Source organism: Protomyctophum parallelum (assembly GCF_964188405.1).
Source record: "Protomyctophum parallelum genome assembly, chromosome: 3".
NCBI lineage: Eukaryota > Metazoa > Chordata > Actinopteri > Myctophiformes > Myctophidae > Protomyctophum > Protomyctophum parallelum.
Genome location: NC_139698.1, coordinates 27,705,728 through 27,720,809, shown reverse-complemented (window position 1 = coordinate 27,720,809; position 15,082 = coordinate 27,705,728). Strand labels below are relative to the sequence as shown.

At 44.6% G+C, this 15,082-nt stretch overlaps 1 protein-coding gene across 13 annotated transcripts in view; it reads right to left on the bottom strand.

Annotated features, from left to right (window-relative positions):
• The window catches only part of arid1aa (AT-rich interaction domain 1Aa), a 36,879-nt gene extending 24,308 nt beyond the window's left edge, over positions 1 to 12,571 (bottom strand). For 8 of the 13 annotated variants that reach the window (XM_083761673.1, XM_083761674.1, XM_083761676.1 and 5 more), the window contains exons 1-5: positions 11,349 to 12,571; positions 8,276 to 8,500; positions 7,361 to 7,999; positions 5,542 to 5,637; positions 3,365 to 3,656 (exon numbers count right to left, since the gene is read on the bottom strand). In XM_083761673.1, coding sequence (XP_083617799.1) covers positions 3,365 to 3,656; positions 5,542 to 5,637; positions 7,361 to 7,999; positions 8,276 to 8,500; positions 11,349 to 12,305 — 2,209 coding nt within the window. In that variant the 5' untranslated portion in view covers positions 12,306 to 12,571. The remainder of the gene's footprint in view (positions 1 to 3,364; positions 3,657 to 5,541; positions 5,638 to 7,360; positions 8,000 to 8,275; positions 8,501 to 11,348) is intronic. The other 5 variants (XM_083761678.1, XM_083761667.1, XM_083761670.1 and 2 more) reach the window with 1 other exon arrangement.
• Between the last annotated feature and the right edge of the window lie 2,511 nt (positions 12,572 to 15,082).

The following is a 15,082-nucleotide window of genomic DNA, read 5'->3' as shown; positions in this document are numbered from 1 at the left end:
AAAAAAGAATCCCTGGGGAGATTGGTCTGGCACTACGCAGTTTGAACTACATTGCACTCACCCCAGAGTTGTGGGTGACCAATGAGAGCCCAATATTGAAAGACTTTTTTTTTTGCTGTGATGTTGGAATCCGTTTGAAACAACCGCCCCTTGGAAATAAATCCTCCACAACGAAGTTCCAGTCGAATATCTACGCAGTGATTTTAGTCTGGCCATGCCAGGCTAAAATATTTCTTCCACTGATACAGCGTCCTACAGAGTGCTTCTGCAAGGTGCATGTTGTGTTGGAACAATTTGTTCATTTTTATTGAAGTCGGTTTTGTACACTGGTTCAAGAGGGTATAAATAATGGGCACTTACAGGTCTATAACTCTGAGTGTTAAAGGTATATCCCGTGATTTCACTTAATTCAAATATCACTTGTTTTTTTGTTTTGTTGTGATAATCCTCCCTACCATAGAGTGTGGTGACCATATAAGGAGTTCCTCCCTGTCCCCAGTTAACCGCTGGGGGTCAAAAAACCGTAGGTTTCGTTTTTGGCTAGGTGGCAAAGCCTTCATCCAATCAGGATAGAGAGGGGCCTTCCACCAATCATGATCGAGCGGGGGCGGGCCTTGGTGTGTGTGCTGCTGGCCTGTCGCGTATCACCCCACTGTAGTGCTTGCATGTGCACAACTGGTTACCGGGGCGGACCGGGGTTTTTTTCTCCAAATTACCCAAATCACTGAATGCTCCTTTAACAAATGGAAGCGGCTTGCTTTCATTTGTACACTCAAGAGTTGAATTAACACAATGTAGCTTGGGGTCCCAGTGTGGTTTATCAACATTTTAATTTCAAGGACCCCCAGCTTCATCGAGGCCACACAGACCCCCAATTTGATACTAATTTCTTCTTCTTTTTTTACCCATTTCTCTCTGGGACCTCAATCTACACTGTAAAATGGATGTTCACTTCCATTAGTGAGTGGATCAACCCCAACACACATTAAGGGTCCATTTGTACCGGACATTGAGAACAGTGGTGTATTACATTAGATACAAAAATAAGTTAAAAAAATACAAAACAAATTAAGAGAAAATACAGTGGAGGAAATAATTATTTGACCCCCTGCTGATTTTGTGAATTTTCCCTAATACAAAGAAATGAGCGGCCTATCATTTTTATGGTACTTTTATGTTACAAGATAGACAGAATATCAACAAAAAAGTCCAGAAAAAACATTATATAAAGGTTATAAATTAAATTCCATTTGATCAGGTGAAATAAGTATTTGATCCCCAAGCACATCATGACTTAATACTTGGTGAGAAACCCTTGTTGGCAAGCACAGAAGTCAGACGTTTCTTGTAGTTGGTCACCAGGTTTGCACACACCTCAGGAGGAATTTTGGTCCACTCCTTTTTACAGATCCTCTCCAAATCCTGAAGGTTTCGAGGCTGTCGCTTGGCAACTCGAAGCTTCAGGTCCCTCTTCTTGAGCCACTCCTTTGTTGCCTTGGCCGTATGTTTTGGGTCGTTGTCATGCTGGAAGACCCATCCACGACCCATCTTCAGTGCTCTGGTTGAGGGAAGGAGGTTCTAGTCCAAAATCTTACGGTACATGGGCCCGTCCATCAACCCCACAACGGGGTTGAAGTTGTCCTGTACCCTTGGCAGAGAAACACCCCCAAAGCATAATATTCCCACCTCCATGCTTGACGGTGGGGATGGTGTTCTGGGGTTTGTATTCAGCATTCCTCTCCCTCCAAACACGACGAGTCGAGTTGATGCCAAAGAGTTAAATTTTGGTCTCATCTGACCACATCACCTTCTCCCAAGCCTTCTCAGAATCATTTAGGTGTTCATTGGCAAACTTCAGATGGGCCTGTACATGTGTCTTCTTGAGCACGGGGACCTTGCGGTCACTTCAGGATTTCAATCCATTACGGCGTAATGTGTTTCCAATGGTTTTCATCCCCACCGTCAAGCATGGAGGTGGGAATATTATGCTTTGGGGGTGTTTCTCTGCCAAGGGTACAGGACAACTTCACCGCGTTGTGGGGTTGATGGAAGGGGCCATGTATGGTAAGATTTTGGACAAGAACCTCCTTCCCTCAACCAGAGCACTGAAGATGGGTCGTGGATGGGTCTTCCAGCATGACAACGACCCAAAACATACGGCGAAGGCAACAAAGGAGTGGCTCAAGAAGAAGCACATTAAGGTCATGGAGTGGCCTAGCCAGTCTCCAGACCTTAATCCCATAGAAAATCTGTGGAAGGACCTGAAGCTTCGAGTTGCCAAGCGACAGCCTCGAAACCTTCAGGATTTGGAGAGGATCTGTAAAAAGGAGTGGACCAAAATTCCTCCTGAGGTGTGTGCAAACCTGGTGACCAACTACAAGAAACGTCTGACTTCTGTGCTTGCCAACAAGGGTTTCTCACCAAGTATTAAGTCATGATGTGCTTGGGGATCAAATACTTATTTCACCTGATCAAACGGAATTTAATTTAGAACCTTTATAATGTTTTTTTCTGGACTTTTTTGTTGATATTCTGTCTAACATTGTTGCTGTTAACATAAAATTACCATAAAGATTATAGGCCGCTCATTTCTTTGTATTAGGGCAAATTTACAAAATCAGCAGGGGGTCAAATAATTATTTCCTCCACTGTATATGATACCAGCAAATATGTATCAAAGAAACAGAAACTGTTGCATAATAAAGCACCGATCACACCCAGTTCCTCTAATGCTTCAGTCTCAACAGACGTTCGCAGTGCACTTTTAGCAGAAGCTAGTGGCCTGGTAGTGGAGTGTATAAGTGGAGCATCAGTACTGCGCTCAGAGCTGATAAGACGTATGCTTCCACACAGGAATTTGACTTACTGGGTTTGAACACCATCTTTTTTTCTTTCATTTTTTTTCATGTATTTGCCAAATCTGCCAAGGAAGTTCAACTCACTACCAACTGGATTGGCGTTCTGGAGTACGGAAATAGTACGAAATAAAGTTATTTATTTTATTTCTATTTCATAAAATGGGGAAATGACAGCAAGGCTGTGAGCGGATCTAGTAACTGTAACCAAGTTAAGACACTGTTTACTACAGAATATTGACACTTTTTCCAACATGTCTCTTTATAGTAAAGCATTCTGTGTCCCACACCCTGAATTTCTGCAGTATTTATAGTATTTTCTGCCTTAATATGATGCCACCCCCCCATGGCTAACACAAGGCCATGGAGTACAGGTAAACAAAAGGAAATGACAAGGATGGATTAAATCCTTCATAATTATACTCTCATGTGAAAATAAAACAAATATGAAAAAAGCCGATATCCCATAATTATACTATTGGCCACAAGGCTAGCAGACTGGCCCCCACCTGGCATGTTTGCAGGCGATAAGGGCCCCGTGCGGGGAGTGCTGGAGCTGGCCGGAGACCCGGCCGGGGAGGGCGAGGGCCCCCCACGGATGCCCGGCAAGTGGGGCGAGGTGTGAGGAGAGAACGGCGACTGAGCCGGGTTGCTCTGCTCGCCCTGACTGCTCGACACGCCCGAGGTGCTCACACCGGGGCTCAGGGCACCCTCTGTGCCCGTGGGGAGGTCGTCGATGGAGCCCGAGAGATCCTGAAAACCCAGAACGGGAGAAGAGAGAGGCCCAGTCAGCGCCGGTGGCTGAGAAACAAACAACAGACGGGTTGGTGGAATGCTGCAGCAGTGGTATACAGTAAAGCAAAGTACATTTTTACACTGCATGGTTTAAAGCAAAAGAGAATTCCATGACTAAAAACATTTGCAAGGCCTAGTCCCAATCTGTGAAACAGTGTTTCCTAAACAATTAGCACAATATGCAGAATACTTTTTCTACATATTTTGTTCTAAACACTTCTATTATTCTTTCAGTTTCATCTTAAAATAACTAATAACTGAAAATATTAAACACTTGAAGACAGAAAATCTGCTATTTTCACAATTGTATATATATATAAATATTATGACATCTTAATTGGTTTTCTGGAAAATTACAATTGTAATACAGAAATGCATTGATATTAAAAAAGAAAATGTACTTTGTCATTCGTAGTTAATACTCCCATGTTTATTGTTGAGCCCAAATAAGTACTATCAATGCAACGTTTTTCCTGTGTCCAAACAGTTTTAATCCCTGCCTAGATAAGCGTTAGCAATAGTCCAATTACGTGTTGTTTTTTCTTTTGCATAGTTAGCATAATGGAATTCCTTTAGTTATTCAGTCTCAAACCCATGGCACAGAGGCTTTTGCCCTTATTTATCTTTGAAGGGAAACAAACACACACACACACAGCACACATTAGCGATGGGCGTTGCCATGGTTACCAAGGTTTGTAGGATGGGTACTGAGTCAGCATGTAGCAGCCCTGCCATGTGACTCCGACATACACAAACACACATGTAGAGATGTACCGATACCAGTTTTTCCTTCCCGAGTACCAATCCGATACTAGTGTAATTTAAACAAAGGACAGTGGTCCTCAAAGTGAGGTCCAGGGAACCTCAGGGTTCCTTAAGGGGCCAAATGGACCCTTACAGGTCTGTAACTCTTAGTTATAGGGGTCCTTGAAATTAAAACGTCAAGAACCACTGATCTAGGAATAAATACAAATTCCATAAATAATAGTTAAAAGTACAAGATGGTAAGATAAATGTAAATAGTACAGTAAAGGTCCTTGAAGACTGGGCGCGTATTTCGGAAAACCGTGGGAAAAACGCAGCAATGTGCAGGGATCTTTAGAGTATAATACAGTAGTGCTACATCAACTGAAGCAATCAAAATATATTACTAGTGTGAAATATCATGTGATAAATTACTTGGTATGGGAATGGCATAGCCATAGCATAACCAACATACTCGCCGATATCACCATTTTAGACGGTATTGGGAGCTTTTCCGATACTGGCATCAGGATAACTCTACACACATGCATACACAAACGCGTTTGAACTCAACTTAAAAGGCTACGTCTCATTCTGCTCTGCCCTAGCTCCAATATCCTCACTCTTACAAGGGTTATGCAAAGTAGAAAAGGACATATACAATATATATTAATGAAAGTAGATGTGTTGCAAATTTCGAAGGCTTGTGGATATATTATGCACAAACTCAAACTCACTGAAATTTGAACGTGTGCGCGTAATCTGAATTGTGACAAATGTCAATATACCAGTATTAATACCAGTATTAATTATTTTAGTTGTAGTCTTTTGAATAAAATGCCACTTAGTTTTAGTGGACTAAATCTAAATTTAATCTCATTCAGGACGGGAACCCTATTTGGTGTTTTACCCCTTCAGAACGGGGACCTCTTTTGGGGTTCTTGTTGCCATGTACAGTATTATAGCAACAAAACATTTTTGAACAATCTGAATACAAATTAGATGTTTTTCAGTATTAACTATTTAGCAGGCGGTTTTTAGAATCGGCCTCAGTCCATTTAAGAAAGCAAATACATTCTCATCATCCAATCGCTAAGAAGCTAATCAATACTTGCACCCGTAAATTGAGATATGGGGTTGAACTGACCGGAAGGCTGGAGGGGCGGCCTTGACTGTCTTCTGAGCCCGCTTTGGGCTGGGCAGAGGATGGGGCGCTGGATTGGAACGAGTCTTGCGATACCTCCTGAAAGAACACACCATACACGTATTTGAAGTGCATTTGTGTACATGGGAACAAACCAAAACATGTGCACACACACCACATCAAAAATAAAAGTACAGGATCTGCTCCCTGGTAGGCTGATATTGATGTCTGGAATTTTGGAAATTGTAATGATGTGTAAATAATGAGTGAGAATATTATGGCTTAAGTTGTCGTTTCATAGTTCTATAAGCACTTATTTTCTTTTAAAGAAAATTGCATGCCGCAACATGTTGTAAGCTTGTATATGTGTGCTTGCTTGTAGTTAAATATTTTTGAAAATCGTAGAAATTTTAAAAGAAAATGTATATTATTGTCACAATATCAATACTGAGGTATTTGATCCAAAGTATGGCGATATTTGATTTAGAAATAATGGTAGTGGGTCTTGTCCCTGTTCAAAAATGCAATAAATATTTTGAACTGAAGTCTTGGTGTGTGCGACCCACTACCGTTATTTTTTTATGTGTTTTGAACGGGTAGCGCACCTACAGTCAGAGCGCGGTGGTCACATGAAGAGATTCGATTTAGTTCATAATGCCCAAGCCTACACCCTGGGTGAGGCGACTTGAGGTCGCTATGCATGTTGGTAGGTCTGTCAGTAAGTCGGTCGGTGGGTAGGTAAGTCGGTAGGCATGTAGTTCAGTAGGTAAGTCGGTACTAAGGGTGTAACGATATAGTAACTGCATAGTATATCAATATGTAAACAACAACATATTGTATTGTTTTGCTATTCAAATCATCGCTATGAAATCCGTTTGCAATGCAAATAATTGATTGCATCAATACCAAGTACTTGTGCATTGTATATTTATCAATTTTAAGAAGGAAAAAAAAGGGGGAAAATAAGAGGGGTTTAATTACTTTTTCCATTCAATAAAATGTGTGTATTATCTGTGTTCATGTTAAGATGCAGGTTTGTCCATGTGTTCAAATATAATGTCCATGTATTTGCCAGAGAATCACTCTGTTTATATATTTATCTTCAACCAGCAAAGATTCTCACGTCTCCCCCTTTCTCTGCTCCCTCCATTGGCTCAAAACTCTGATGCTGGCCTTCAAAGCTTCCAAAGTATTGCATCCCCAGATCTTGCAAGTCTGATCGGACCCCACAAACCTGAAGCTGTAAGTGGATTCACTAAAACGCTGGGACAACACTCCACACATCCCAAACTCTTCTCCATTCTGTCTCCAAAACAAATCGAATGTACTTCCCATTGCAATCAGAACTGCAGATTCACTTCTAATCTTACGCCAGTCTGAAAACCCACCTCTTCAGAATCTTAGTCTATAGCATTTGCATTAGTCTTGACAACCTTACAGGCATATGCAAAGGCTTAACTTATGTAACTTAGACAGCATTTTTGTAGACCTAGCACTCTATAGTGTATACACATAGTTTCATTATATAGATATTGCACAGTTCTTAGCTTACGTATGATTCTTGATGACTATTTATGTATTACCATGTTTTGTTCTCGCTTACAGTAAGTTGCTCTAGGTTAAGAGCGTCTGCTAAATGCCTAAATTGTAAATATCCATTATTATTATATTTTCCCTTAAAAAACATGCACTATCCACATGTTTTTTTAAGATTTAATTTCTTTGCTAAATAGTTACTGTATCGATCATTAAATTGTATCGCCGACCTACCTACTAGGTCGGTAACTAGGTGTAGGTAGGTACTAGGTAGTTAGTTGGGTACCTGCTGTGGTGGAGGGGGGAAGCGTTGGTAAGGTGACTGCTGTGATTGTTGCTGCTGCTGTGGTGCGTTCTGGGGGTATGAAGCAGGCTGGCCCTGTGAGTGTTGGCTGTGTCCAGCTGGCTGCTGTGTAGGCTGAGCAGACGTTTGCTGCTGCTGTTGCGAGGGGGGCTGCTGTGGCCCCTGGGCAGATCCCGGGTAGCCAGGCTGGGCCTGGGACCCGGCTGGAGTCTGGGAGCCCGGCGGCTGCTGCTGCTGCTGCTGCTGCTGCTGAGGGGACTGGCTAGGAGGCCCCTGCTGCTGCGGGTAAGCAGACTGGCCAGATTGAGGTGCTGAAGCCTGGGAGTAAGGTGGCTGTTGCGACTGGGAGGGCCCTTGGGACGGGCCTGGCTGTGGCCCCTGGGACTGTGGAGGCATGTGGGGCTGCTGATAGGGCTGCCCACCCTGACCGTGTGGAGCGGATGATGGGGAAGGGTGGGGCTGCCCTGGGTAAGGGGACTGCCCACCCTGTTGTCCAGGTGGGGGCTGGCTGTAGGGGGTTTGCTGCTGGCTTGGGTGAGGAGCTTGGCCAGGCTGGCTGTAGTATGGCCCCTGACCCTGAGGCCCATACGCTCCTGGTCCCTGCTGGCCATAGGCTCCCATCTGAACAGAATATAACACACATTTTATATCCCAAGATGACAGATTGATCAACCGAGGCAGATCAAATAGATTTAGTAGCAGTCAAGATAGTGGGTTACTTTACATTACATTTAAGGGTTTGATATACTTCTTTGTACAAATCGTTGGTGTCACCGTGTCACGCACCAACGATAGCAGATCTACAAATGCACAACACTTTGTGATCAGCCATTTATAGTGTGTGACACTGGCGTGCCAACTAAACTAAGTATAAATTATAAACCCGGCTACACCAACCTGTGGCCCGTAAGGCATGCCTCCCATGCCCGCGGTAGTCCGTCCCTGCAAACCCACAGGCACAGGGTACCTTTGAGGGCCCGGGGGGCCATAGCCCTGGCCGGGGTACCCAGGTCCCTGCTGAGGACCTGTGGGGGGTCCCTGCTGAGGCTGCTGAGAGTATGGACTCCCTGCTCCGTACGGCTGACCCCTCATCTTGGCCATTGGATCCATGGGACCTGGAGGCTAGAAGAAGGCAAGAACAAAAGACAGGAAAATCAAATCAACAAAACTACGAGATGTCAAGAGAAATGGACACTGACAAGTAATACGACTTTGATATTCAAAACCTCACAACTTCCCCACAACTTGGCCCATATAATATACTACTGCCGTCCTCAAATTCTCCAGACTCAGAGTGGTGCATGTTAACTGAAGGAAAAGATCATGAGCAAAGTCCAAGGAATTACGTTTTTTTATTTGTTTTATTTTTTCACATTTCCCACGGTCATTAACCTGATTTTCTTTTCTACCTTACTTTGCCATAGTTTCGGAAGTCAACAGAGCTATATATATCTACTTTCGAATGGAGGGCAGTCTGCCCAATCTTAAACACATCCCAGCTGTGCTTCTGTTTTGAGTCGGGTCCAAGCTTGCTTTCCTTTTTTTTCTCAGAGAAGGCAGTTTTGGCTCTGAATGAATGACACTAGAAATGAAGGGAGTAACTCCATGCCACAGTCTGACAGAAAGCAAGAGGTAATAAAGCTCCAATCCAAGAACTCGCCATGCTAGCAATAGGTAAACTTTTAACAACTTAAACCCTTTAGACTGAATATGAGTTGCATCTCTATACTTGGTGTGCTCTTTTCCCCTTCACCAAATATCTTTGCCAAAAATAGCAGATCTACAAGATCACAGCACATTGCAAGCTTGTAGCCCCAGAATAGGGATGCTAGGGTTAAGTGGTTAACTTATGGGGAATTGTTTCGCCGATAGCATGAATGAACCAACCTTGAGCCCCAGGCTGTTCATTTCATTTAGAACCCTCAGATTGTTATCACCTACAACCAAAACAGGTCACCTATCAGAGGCCAGAAAGACCATAACTATGCATATTTACAATTCTATTTCATTTCAACAAACGAACCATGTCATTTGAAAAACCTATTTGGTGTACTATTCTGAAATCTCTCAACGAGACGGTTACCCACCCCATGTGCACCTGATTTGATGCCCTGAGAAATGAGATGTCTTAGCTCAGCCGTGGCCTTTTACAAACAGTGTGCAAAATGCCCAACGTGGCATTTCCCTAGATCTGAGATAATGAAATGAAATAAATAAGAAACAGCACATGGCTAATCTGCATAAGACAGAGAGGAAACTCCCTTGGTGAGATGTGGACTGTCTTCTGATTGGCTTGGGGGGAGGAAGGTTGGTGGGTTCTTCAGTCACATTGTGAAACTTGTGTGCCACTCAACACTCAAGACACAGCAACACACACACACACATACGCACACACGTCTCTCTCTCTCTCTCTCTCTCTCTCTCACAGACACACACACACACACACACACACACACACACAGTACGACAACTTGTCAATATTTTAGACATTATATAGCCTCCCACTGTGTTACAAAAGTAATTATTGTAGTATAATGAATGATTGATACGAATGATTGCTATAAAAATGTGATTAATTATGTTGTAGTTTTTTGTTTTTTTAAGCAACATAACTGATGTACAATCTTATCCTATGTTTCTTCTCTGCCGACATAATTGTTAGTGTCATTTCATATTATAATTTTTTGACAAATAATATGCGCAAACACGCGCACACAAACACACACAGACACGCTTGTGTAAGAATTTGGGGAGCTGGCAATTGGTCTTATTTCAAAGACATGAAAAATGAAATACAGATTTGTTTTTGTTTTAGATAAAAATCCACTCATTAGACCCATAAACTACCTTAATGCAATGCGTTTGGACAGGGTAGGAGATGGGGGAGCTGCTTGGTGCCTTCAGAGTAGAGGTGGAATAGTAAATGCATGTTGTGGTTTACACTGGGTGATGATGACTTTATGCAGTATGCTGCTGGTGTGTTCTTATCAGGCAACTGTTGCGTTACATCACATGTAATTATAAATGGCCATGAGCACCCGGTTGGGGAGCCAATCAGATTTCAGCTCGCATGTCAACCCAAGACCAACTGTCTCCTGGCTTTGACAGAAGCATTTTACCTCCACAATTCAAATCCCAGAGCAAAGCAATCTGCACACTGCAGTTCAGTCACACTCACATCACCACGACACTGTTTACAGCCATGTGACAGACGAGCGCCTGAAAAGGCGACACACGCACCGAATTAAACTACTCTCTCTCTCTCTCTCTCTCGGTCGCTTCTATGATCATCTAAACATTTTCTTTTTTGGATTAGAATACCACAGACATTCAAGTATTCTGAGATTTAAGGATCTCAACTCAAGTCTTTGCTGTGCAGGGGTCTGATTTGCCATGCAATGCATTCCGACCTCCGACTAATACAATTAAAATGTCGAGATAAAAAAGGCAAGAAAGCAATCCAACAGCGAAATATGTAGCCTGCTTTTAATCGATACATTTGGTTATACATCTTCCCCTCGCGTCCGATTATTGGTTACGGTCACATGTATAGCGTAGTATGCGTTAAATGTTAAAAGTGTGTGTTGTTGCATACTGTAGGCAAGCGGGTCGCGGAAAAAAACAAGCCATTGCCCTACACTGTATTCACCCCCTTTCAAAGTCGGGCCTTCCTGACTCCCTCAGTGTCCTTTAGTTCGATTTTACACATAATACACGCTCCGAGCGGCACTCTCCCACCGCCGCATTTCCTCGCAAACTACACAAAACAGCAGTTATTTAACGGTGTGTGTGCTTGAACCGAAAAAACAAGAGAGGCAGCCATTTTAGAGTCTTTGCTGAACCAACCAATAGACAATGGCTGGCCTGCTACGTTGTGAAGCAGCTATGGAGGTTAGAAGAGAACACAGCATTAAGGGCTGTGGGAACCCGTTGGTCCTGTGTTTTTAATAACGTTGGGCTTTTTTGTTACCTGGTTTCTACCTAGCGCCTGCCCGGCACTTCCCGGGCTCATGGGCGGCGGGTGGTGGGTTCTTTGTTGCCAGCCCGGGTTGCTGCCTCCATACTGGCCGCTAGTGCCCATGTCTGTTGGTCCCTTGCTAGCCCCCTCTTGGTTGCTATAGTCGCTAGACGGGTAGTTGGGGTAGCCCCGCGTGGAGCTCGGGGAGGTGAGGAGCTTGTTGAGCGTCGGGGTGGAAGTGGGCTGAGGGTTCCCCATGTTGTATCGCTGGTTGTTGTAGGGTCCGCCGGCGGCCGCCGCCGCAGCCATCGCTGCGGGACTGCCTGCTCCTCCTCCTCCCGCTGCCTGCTGCTGCTGCTTGCCTTGCTGTACCCCGGCCGCCGGCGCCTGCTGCTGCTGGCCGCCGCGCGGGGAGCTCATGCCGCCGTACCCTTGGCCGGGGTAGGGAGTTCTGTTGGGGAATGGACTGTAGTTGTTGAACTGGTGGTTGGAGAAGTCGTGCGAGTTGGGCTGATACGGATCCATCATGTTGCTCGACGACTGCACGACTGGACCCGCAGCAGCTGCCATGCCAGGGCTTTGTTGTCCGCCATGTTGATGAAAAGGGGCCCGACCGTAGTGCTGGCTGTATCCGTACGAAGGTGGAGGAAAAGCGGACCCGTGGTGATGTACCATCCCCGGGTGGTTATTTCCCTCCGGTCCGATTGAATCATTCTGATTATTATTAGCCCTGGGCGGGTTCCCATTCCCGTTCTTCATCTCAGGTTCCCCTCCTCCCCCTGCATTTCCACCTTCGGCCCCGTCCTGCAGTTCACCCCGGCCCGGCGATCCGCTTTCTAATCCCGGTTGCTTTTTATCCTGCTGCTTCTCTCCCGGTACCGAATCCTCCTTCGGGTCTCGGTCCGGCTTTTTGAGTTCGGAAGGCGGGCTAGTGTTGAGAGTGGCGGCGCTGGCGACCTGAGCGGCCATGATAACCCCCCTCCTCTCTCCCTCTCCTCTCGGCGAGTCACTCACAATCAAAAGCTAGGCATTTGGAATATAAATAATTGTTTATAACCATTTATCCCGGTGCCGATTCATTCCCGCGCCTTATACCGGATCGAATCCGGCCGCCATTCCCGTTCCCGATCCCGTAAACGCTTTAGAGAGAAGGCTCGGTATCCATACAATGCGTAAAACCCGACACAAATTGTTGTGGGAGTTGTGTTACTGAGCCCGGGTAGAGGCAGGGAGAGAACCCAACCAACACGAGGCTAGGCGACATACAGCCATTTTACTGAGCCGCACGGGGGCGCGCAAGACACGGAGCGGATTACCGCTGGAAGCGCGGAGTGGATTCCTTCCTCGCATCAACAATGTATGATAGGACTTCTTCACACATGTCCCTTTTAAAAATATATATGGAATATATATATATATATATTCCCCTGCCCCACACACCAAGGAGACTCGTGTTGTTCCCATAACTGCGCGGAGTGGATTCCTTCCTCGCATGCATCACAATGTATGATAGGACTTCTTCACACATGTCCCTTTTAAAAATATATATATATGGAATACCTGTATATATTTTCCCCTGCCCCACACATCAAGGAGACTCGTGTTGTTCCCATAACTCATTTATACTGTCCTAAAAATGAAGAGCACACTCTCATTAGGGCCACACATTAATAATTTGTTAAAATGTCATACAGACTGGCAAGTGTGTTGAGGGTCACACAATTAGACAGTGTGTTATTGATATTTATATAAAATGTGATGGAAACGTTCAGATAGAAGATTCGTTTCTGTGCTTGCGTTTATGACATGGATGTACACGTAGTCCTCTGAGCAGCACACACACACACACACACACACATACTGCAGGGTGTGGGAATAGAACTAAGGAGAATGAACTGAAACACTTTTGTGTACCTTAATCTGACTTGGTTTGTGTGTTGAGTTGTTTTAGTTTTTGTTACTGTACACACCATTGTTCTCCCCTAAGAGAAAGAATAATAGGAAATACAATATTTTTTAACATGTGTATATATATTTACACATGAAATAATGATTATAGTGTAAAAAAAGAAAACCAAAAACAATCCACCTCCAATGATTATTGTACTCAGATTGTAAATGCAGGCAAAGCAAGGCAGCATAGATTTTTCAGAACAGAAGGGAGCCTTGCAGCAAACGAGAGAGAGCGACTACCAATGTACATTCTCACTAATTCCCCCCGCCCTCTCCTCTCTCTGCCTACCCACCCCCTCTCTGTCTGGCCACAGTCTACATCCCATGGCCCGGAAGAAAGGCTCACACGGGGATTGGCTAGTTGGTTGTCAGGCAACCGTTGCTTTGAGCTAGTATCCCACGAGTTCACGCATTGTTTTTTTTCCTCGTTTACATATATTTGATCTAAAAACTAGATGTTTTAATACACACACATTTTAGGGCTGGTCTGGAGCTAGATTGGCAGCGAGTGAATTTGTGAATTGCTATGTTTTTTGAAGAAAAGACCATGTACATTTGGATAGTAGTATGTCTATAACCCACACATTTCTTATCATATAAGAAATACTATGGGGTGTATGTAGGCCTACCACCATATAATCTGTCATGGAATTTCTCTGACATCCGTGACACGGTGTCGGTGACAGTGGTTCTCAAAGTGGGGTCCGGGGAATTATGACTTAAAAAAATATATATATATATATATAATTTTTAAATGTTTCAACAATCAATGTTGTCTAACTGGGAGTACCTTTCACAAAAATATTTTTGATGGGGGGGGGGGGGGTCAACGCCGGCCAAATACACATCAAATCTAGGTCCCACACAGTCTATGGTCGCACAAGAAAATGTTTATGAAACTGGTCTAATGGGTCTACTACTCTACTACGTTGGTTGTCAGCGGTTTGTTGCCCCGACAACCAACTAGCCAATCGCGGCCGCGCCCGACCGTTCCTCCGGGCGATGGGGTCTAGACTCTACCCTCTGTCTGTCTCTCACTCTGGTAGCAGAGAAACGCTCTCCTCTTGTGAGTGTGGGGGGATGGGCAGCCACAGACACACTGCTTTCTCCCCCCGCTAACATTGAACTACGCCGTGCCGTGCAAACCTGACCCTTTCTCATTCACAGTACATGTCTCAATAGTTGTGGAAGTGTCCCAGTCGAGGGAATGCAGGGGTTTTTGGTCAAATAACGCACACGGTTAGCTGCATTCTTCCAACAAAAGACAAATAGGGCGTATGCAACATTGAATGAGCATAGCAGGGCTGTGGTGATTACAGGGGGTTTGTGAGCTTTAAGAGCTAGAAAGGCAACTCCATGTTTACACTTTGTTTTTAAATCCCAACTTTAATGATCTGTCTATCTTTGTGATTCATATTTTTCGATTGAAGTGGGCAAGAAGCTGTCAGCTCTCTTTCTCTCTCTCTCACACACACACACACACACACACACACACACACACACAGTGTCTCTCACTCTCTCACACACACACACACACACACACACAGTCTGTCCCCCCCACACACACCACTCACTCTCACTCCCACTCTTCTCCTGCTCCCCACCCCACTCGCGCTCTCTCTCTCTCTCTCACACACACACACACACACACACACACACACTCTTCTCTCTCTCTCTGCCTGCCCCCACCACACCATACACTCTCCTCTTTTGCTCAGACACCCACCTCTTCTATCTCTCATAGGCGCGCTACACACACACACACACACACTTCTCTTCCTCTGTCTCACACT